Raw genomic sequence first — 8225 nt, 5'->3', positions numbered from 1 at the left:
TTATCGAAGCCCACGCCCCCGCAGGAAATATCATATAATTACATTTTGCCACCACCTCTGCCATCCAGGGCTCACCCTATTCATACAAAAATGTTCTTTATATGAAAATACACTGTCCCAGTTCCTCGGAAATTCTTAAAAGTAAAGAACACTGAGACAACGCTGGAAAATTAAACATACATTTTAATTAAAAATAGAACTCATTAGACTATTGTGCCAGTCCCTAGACTATTGTGCCAGTCCCTTCAGTGCAGTACATTTCTTCTTGCTCTCCAGCTCTCTACTTCTTCTTCTTTGCTATTGCCAAGGTCTCCAGTGCCTTGCGTCTCCTTGCGTCTTGCTGCATTTTTCTGCTTTGCCACATGTCTCAGCCGTTCCTGCTTTTCTTCTGCTTGAGCAGTGGTCTTGGCCCTCTCAGCACTTCCGCAGGAAGCTCTACTACCATAGTCTGCCTGCCTCTTCTTCTTTTCCTCAATTCTTTTACCTCTGAGGGATTTATCCTTCTTCCCTGCAGCCCTGATGTTGCGGCAGACAGTTTTATCCACTAGCCCAAGTTTGACATCTTCCCTCTTGAACATAGTGATGCCGGTCCTCCCCCTTGATCGAAGAGTGTATTTTACAGTTTGCACTGCATTAAAGGTGGCTATCCTCATGTTGGCACTTTTTTTTTGTCAATCTCATCACCCATGAGGCTGAAAGAAGCCTCTACTAGAGGCCCATGGAAGATGGAGAGGGCACCTCTGACGACCTGTGTGAGGGCAGGATACTTCTCCAGCCTGAAGACATGGGCCCACCACTTCACAATATCATCTCCATCTTGATAGTTCGGCAGGTTGGGGTCCACATTGTACCGCAAGATGTCCAGGCTGGGGTCACATTCTGTGGGCACCAAGTGCTTTAAGATATTGGCCAACTCCTTCTGCTGGGTAACAGCCTGTGAATGGCCCCTCACCACAGGATCAATTGAGGACAAGGCCTGCAGGGTTTTGCTCTTGAGGGGTAGTTTGACCTGCATGTATTTCCCACATGTAATGTATGCCTTGGAAACATTTTCAATGAAAGCCAAGATTTCCTGCAACACATAGCATACAAAACACACATTTATATTGCCAATTTCATTGCTACAATACAATAATATTTCAGAATTCTGACCTAACCACCACTATATAAATGTTCCAATCATGAAATGGGTGATTACATTAAAATTGTCCCATATGATGTATTTAAACATGGATGGTAGCATCAAGCAGGACATAAAAACCATCACTGAATTGGAAAATGTCCAAATATTCTAAGCAATTAATCAAAATAACATTAAGATGTACAAGATATTAAACACTAGATGTACATTTTCAAATTACAATATTTTTATTTGTCCAATATGATGAATTTTCATGATTACACTTTTGCAACCAGTAGATAGCAGCATGTCCCAGAAGATTATTCAAAAATAAAGTGAAGTTATTTAAAATACTAACTGGATGCTTTGGGTGGGCTGCAACCATGTCTTCTGCCACTTTCCCAAGGTAAATCTGCGAGTGCATTTTTTTTTTGGGGCCAAATCCAATTCCAGCTATTTGATTGGTGACATCTTAAGGTGCTCAGGCTTTATGAAACAGGCCAAGAAGTTGACAAACACCTCCACCTCCTTGTGCACCAGAGTTTTGCTTCCCTTTAATGGACATTAAAAAAGCATTTTAGAACACACTGAACTTGCTGCTGTTTTTCTATAAATATCAGAAACCTCTTTGTGTTGATTTCTTGCATTAAACTGTATAGGAAAATACTCACTTGGAAGACCATCACATACTCTTTCAAAATTGGGAGAACACCCAGGTAGACACTAAGATGCAAGTCCACTTTTCGACTTTCCACCCAAATCTTCTGACAAATTCGGGCCTTCTGATCCTTCCCCTGACCAGTCATTGCTTCAACAATAATGTATAGATAACAGAACATACAGATTTAAAGTTTGTGCAACATACCAATGGTATGGTTTCAATGTGGTACAGATTATAACAGTAATAGTAATACTTGTGCTTGTACTGATACAGCAGTTATAGATGTTCTCTCACATGCAGATAAGACACATAGCCTAAATCATTTTACTGCAACAGAGCACTAGAATTTGTGGTAGCATTTTTGCTCCTTTGACATGGTTACATTACATACATGCATACATACATCCATTAGGTACAAACATACCCTTCTTGCAGAGATCCTTGTGAATGAATTCAATCCTCCTTTGAGCCTGGTCACTCAATTCATGCTCTCTGTACATGTCTTGCAGAACCTCCTTGTACACTTCTTGGTCCTGCGTCTTCATGAAACCATAGTAAAGTATCTTTAGTGCTGGGAGCATTCTTTTGGTCCCAAGTCCAACATCATATGCTGACAGCCAGCGATGTGAGATACATCTTGGGGGATTTGTGAAAGGTACATCCAAGAACTCGCAAATCATCTTCAAGTAATCCAACTGCAAGTTAAGAAATATCATCTTCAACTAATAGCAAAACCAAAACAATTAATAATCCAGTTAGACTCAACACATTTTTTTTTTAACAAGAAATAAAGAAAGAAATGCATGTTCAGATACCTGATCTGATGCCCACTGATGATCTGTATGGATGTCTGTGAAGAGGGCCTCCAAGAAGTTCGAGAATGGAGCAGCGAATGTCTTTGCCACATTGTGGACATGATGACATGAGTCCCCATCCACATCCAGAAGAGTGGGGCAGTGATTTTGGCGTATCCTTGTCTCTAGTCCTGATTTGCTTCCACGCATCACATTACATGAGTCAAGCATTATGCTGATAAGGTTTGACCAGGGAATGTTATTTTCCTGGAAAAAAATCACATATAACCCTCTCCAAATTCGCTGCATTGACTTTTATGACTTCAAGAGAACCCAGGTGTTCTACAACAACCTCATTTAGTTCTGGGTTAAAATAGCTGACAAGCATGGAAAGGACCTTCTTATAGCTATTAGATGTACTCTCATCAATGTTCAGAGAGAATGGGTAGGCACGCAGATTGGTGAAGGTTTTCTCAGAGAATGATTGGCCCAAACCATAAATCATTTTATAAGAAGCTGCAGTACGGGATAGCTTCAACTGGGTTAGTGCTGCCTTGTCTGCAGCTAGGCTTTGGCTAAGCTCAACCAACACAGGTGCGATTTTGAGGGGGAGAGAATGCTCAGCAATAACTGCCAGGACCATTGCCTATAGAGAAAAAATAGAAAATGCATTAATTACTCAATTAGTTTTCATTTTAAAGTCATCTATATCCATTTGCAGTAACCTACTGACATTTTCAGAGGTGATGCAATTATAACATAGTTTACATAGAAAGTTACCATCTCTTCATTTGCTCACATGCACACACTCACCTCTGCATTGGCAATACGATTACACATTGGAATTGGGAGCTCTACACTTTCCCTTATTCTGTCTGCTGGGGCCTGACGTTGGCTGGTAGCTGGCTTGTCTTGACAGAGGAGCTGGGCCACACTTTGGGTAGATATGATGGTAGCCACTCTCTCTGTGTGTATAGCACTCTGGCAGTGATTCAACAGAGCATGCACTCCCTTGTTAGCATAATTAATTTCTTTCATGCAGAAAGTACATTTACATGTCCCATGTCCCTTGAAAAAGTCTGACATTTTGAATTTATGTTTGGCTGTCTTGACCTCAATCTCCGTTTCAACCTGTAACCAAGACCAGTTCCCCTTTGTTTTACAGCCCTCATCCACTTTCTTAACTGTTAGTGCCTCGCTCTCATCAAATTCTCTCATTCTGCAAATGAAAAGTTGCATATTAGCCATGGTTACCCTAGACCTGACACTATCATAACAGAGTGCAAAATAGTTCACTTCACTCTGCCCCCTTTCTCAATGCGCCCCAAAATAAAGTTCTTCTGCACGAAAATGTACAGTTAAAATGTATAAGCCCACACATCAGTTTCTCGCCCTTATGTGGTAGGTGTCATTGAAAATAAGTCAGTTCGTCATTTGTCACTTCGGGTTGCATTTGCGAAAAAGCCTCGACCAGCGGCTCATTAGGCTACTAGACGTCAACAAGCTGCTAGCCTAAAACTAGCACACTAGCCATTAGGCTACACATTGGAAAGGGGGTAGAGTTGGATATAACGTTAGGCTGCTACTAAAATATTACAGGACAAAATACTGCTAGTCTGTCCGGAATACTACTAAACTGACTGACGCAACAAACAAGGTAAAAAAAAAAATCCAACTATTTTTGCTAGTCATGTCAAATGTAGCACAACCTAAACATTACACAATGCAAATGGTAGAAATTATGTGATTAGAAGACATCAAATATGGTTAACCTTACCTTTCTTGCAAAAAAGACCAGGTGCGACACAAAATTACTGGATCCCGGACTGATGGATGTAACGTTATCCTTGCAGTGAGTGCAGTGAAGTGCAGCCCCGTAGCAGTCAGATAATGGTCCGCAGGCGCAGCCAATGGGATTTTTACGTGCGCAGCTTTTTGATTTAGTGTTGTCTTACACTTCCTATGTTTCATGGACTGTAACGGTAGGCTATGTACAGAATTAACTTTGAAATTATAATCAGACATTCCCCAAAGAAAAACTCATCGGATCTGCACGATTCACACAAGTGCCCCAGACAGCCGTGAAAAAGGCGGCATCCGCCAAAAGGCGCGCCGTTTGCATCCCTGACAAGTACCAAAACATGACTAGTTCATAGCCACCCCCATCTTGCCTGTTCATAATTCTGAGAAATTCTTGAATTGTGTGCATGTGTGAGTGTACATGTTTATGTTTGTCAGTGTGGGTGTGTGTGCGTGCATGTGTGTGTGCCTGTGTTTGTGCATGCATGCGTACATATGTCTACTGTTTGAGTATGTGTCATACAGGCGCGTCGTTAGACCTGGGCATTCGGGGCTATAGCCCCGGATTCTCTGGGGATAGCCCCGGATCTATGGGCCGTCAACAACAACAACAAAAACTCTAATCGTGAATGAAATAAATAGCCCCGTAGAAGAGACTTTTGTGTTTTGTGTCCATTGTGTGCATTAACAGCAGCGCAAGAAAATCTGACGTGATCTGGGCAGGTTTAGAATCATTTGTTGCAAAATGTTACAATTTCAAGTACCTTCTCCTCTACGCTATTACGCATTGCTGTTTCGTGCTTCTACTAACTAGCCTTAGCAAAATAAGTGTACAGAAGGACAAATGGATATTAGAAGTTTCTTTAGAAAAAAAAGGGCAGAGCAGGGACAAGAAGTGGAAACTCACAGTGTGTCATCATCTCCCGCAACCCAGGAGGACATTTTGATCAGCTCAGGTTCGTGAAACGCAGCCCTCAAAGACAACGTTGATCAATGCTGGTCTGATGTTACTAGCTAGCAGGCTACCACTGCACCTCACTAACTTGAAAGACACTTTGAATAACTAGAAAGAGACACTAACTTACGTTTGGTTCTGTAGAATGGAATCACATTCTTCACCACCAACAAAAAAATGTTTTCCATGACAGTATAGTAGTTGCGCCAGTCTTTTTTACCACAGGTTAGCAGTGCAGACTTATTCATTCACTGACGTTGGTATGATTCCAAGAAACGGTAATGTGACCTTCAGCAGCGAGTTGAGCGGAGCAAGCGGCAAAAGTTGAGCAGAGTTGAATGAATGAGGAGCGAGCGGTTTTCACAGACGTACTTTGGCTATAATTCCTAACATCAAGCTATTCCCCTTCGCCAATCCAGTAATTGTGTCCAATATTATACTTTCAGTGATCATTATAATAAACAAGACTGCAGTTTCAATATATCGTGATTTACTATTGAATCATGGTCACATGTGCAGTAAATATGGTAAACCTGACCTTGTTTGAGGGGGCTTCCAAGCAATGCATGCTGGGCTTGATTTTGACAGAATGGAACTTTTTCTTTGGGCAAAAGTTCGTGATACACAACCCAAATGCATTGCTTTCAAGGCACCCATAGCCCATTAATTGAAGGTGATGACGTCCAAATGTTTATCGAGACGAGCAGCTCACACCTGTGCACTTGACAGAGGTGCATGGCGATGTTTATTCTACAGGCTATTTTAATGTCATATTTTGGGTGTTGTATGTGGTGCACTTTGGCAGAAGAGACGTTCTCCTTACACTAAACATCAAAATATTCGGAATGCCGTGACGTGAGTCATTACGATTGGCCTTCCTTTTCATTCTCAAAGTAGGTTAAAATTTCATGTTCATCAGCCCGATTTTCAAAATCTCTCGGGGGAGAAACCCCCCAACCCCCGGACAAAAAGGACTCTAACTTCTGGGCTATAGCCCCGAATGTTTTCAATAGCTAGCGACGCCCATGGTGTCATACGTATGATTACTGTGAATGTATGTGTGTGCGATGGAATGGGTTAACATGACCCCTGGAGGCAAACATACAAAAAAAATTGGTCATCCTAGGCCCTCAAGATAGGTTCTCAAGATATTCACAGAAAACTCTGTTGGTGTACGGTCACTAAATGTATACATAAATTATTTTATTGTAAGGCCCCCCATGAACAAAAGTTCACAAAACTTGGCATGCATTTGGAGGGTGTCATAATGATCCTACACTTTCAATTTCGTGCAGTTTTGACCATGTCAGCCAGAGATATTGTGATGAAAACACCTACATTTTTGCTTTTTAATTTTTAACTAGGTGGCGCTATACATGAAATAAGTGGTAATGGGATGGGTTGACATGGCCCCTTAAGACCAACATACAAAAAAAAAGGTGGTCCTCCTAGGCCCTACGGTTCTCGAGATATTCACAGAAAACTGTCTCCTGCCACCTACAGGCCAGTTGATGTATAGTAACATAAATTAATTTACTGTGTGGCCCCCCCATGAACGGAATTCCACGAAACTTGGCGTGCTTTCAGAGGGTGTCATAATGATCCTACACTTCCAATTTCGTGCAGTTTTGACTATGTTAGGTCACAGATGCCTGTGATTACAACACCTCATTTTTACTTTTTTTGTGTTTAACTAGGTGGCGCTATACATGAAATGAGTGGTTATGGAATGGGTTGACATGGCCCCTTGAGATCAACATACAAAAAAAAATGGTCCTCCTAAACCCTACGGTTCTCGAGATATTCACTGCCCTACCCTCCTTTCGGGGGGTCCAGTCCAGCGGGGGGGCTACAGATCAAAACGAAAAACGATGGTTCATGCTATCCATGTGGGGTTACATGTCCACCAAGTTTCGTGTACCCCGGTCTTTCAGTGTCCCGGGAATCCCTGACGGAAATTTGGACATGCGAAAAAGAAAAGAAATAAATAAATCTGACTAAACCTATATGACCGCCGCATAATTACAACATATATGAATGTATTGAAACATGACATGATGCCATCTCTTTAGGGGGCTGTCTTTTTTGAACAGTTCTACGAAAGGTTACTGCTTTGTGAATTACCCTAGTCAAAGTATTTACACAAATAAAGTAGGCCTACTTTGATTTTCTGTAACCCTTACTATTTACCTTTACTTATACTTTTTAATAAGCATCAAGATGATCAGTGTGATTTTGGTCTTAGCCTACTAACCTTAATTGCCCTGAATTAATAATAAAAAAAAATCGCAACTATTTTTGCAATTTTCACTTCCCGAAATTTCTTCGCAACAGCTAAAAGCACCGCAACTTCCATCGCAATTTTTTAGAAAAGTTGTCGCGAAATCAGGCATTTTAGATCGCAACAATCCCAAAAAATCCTCGCGAAATCCTGGAGGGACTGGGTAACAGACTCCTATGGGCCCTCTTGTGTACCACACATTATGTGTTGTGGATTGTGGAAGACGCTTAGGGTGCAGATAAAGGCCCATGACATCTGCTGCACACTTGTAAATGTAAATCAGGTTTGTAGGTCGAGTATACTTGCATATACAAGGAATTTGGTCTCTGCATTTATCCTATCCGTGAATGAGTGAGAGCACACAGTGAGATGAAGCATACAATGGGCACACACTTGGAGATATATTTTTCTGCACCGGACACAATGGATCCTCTGGGATAGCATACTTAAATCCTTGCAGGTGCTCTCTTTGTGGATCACATGGATCCTTACGGTTTTTGGTGTTGGGATTGTATGCAAAGGTGATGTATTCTTGATCATGTGTGTGTGGGGGGTGATGGACGCTGACATCTTTGCTTTTTTTGGGATATCTTTTTAAAATTGATTTGAAAACA

The 8225-nt window shown here is 41.5% G+C and overlaps 1 protein-coding gene across 1 annotated transcript; it reads right to left on the bottom strand.

Annotated features, from left to right (window-relative positions):
- Positions 1 to 224: 224 nt before the first annotated feature.
- On the bottom strand, positions 225 to 2797 carry LOC125299671. Its single transcript, XM_048251043.1, has 5 exons — positions 2597 to 2797; positions 2206 to 2476; positions 1792 to 1928; positions 1479 to 1672; positions 225 to 1072 (listed from the first exon to the last, which is right to left on the bottom strand). Exons 1-4 carry the CDS (start codon positions 2783 to 2785, stop codon positions 1574 to 1576), a joined length of 696 nt encoding a protein of 231 aa, XP_048107000.1. The 5' UTR covers positions 2786 to 2797; the 3' UTR covers positions 225 to 1072; positions 1479 to 1573.
- Positions 2798 to 8225: the final 5428 nt, after the last annotated feature.

Source organism: Alosa alosa, chromosome 8, assembly GCF_017589495.1.
Source record: "Alosa alosa isolate M-15738 ecotype Scorff River chromosome 8, AALO_Geno_1.1, whole genome shotgun sequence".
Taxonomy (NCBI): Eukaryota; Metazoa; Chordata; class Actinopteri; order Clupeiformes; family Clupeidae; genus Alosa; species Alosa alosa.
The sequence above is the reverse complement of the archived record's forward strand: the minus strand, read 5'-3'. Positions and strand labels throughout refer to the sequence as shown.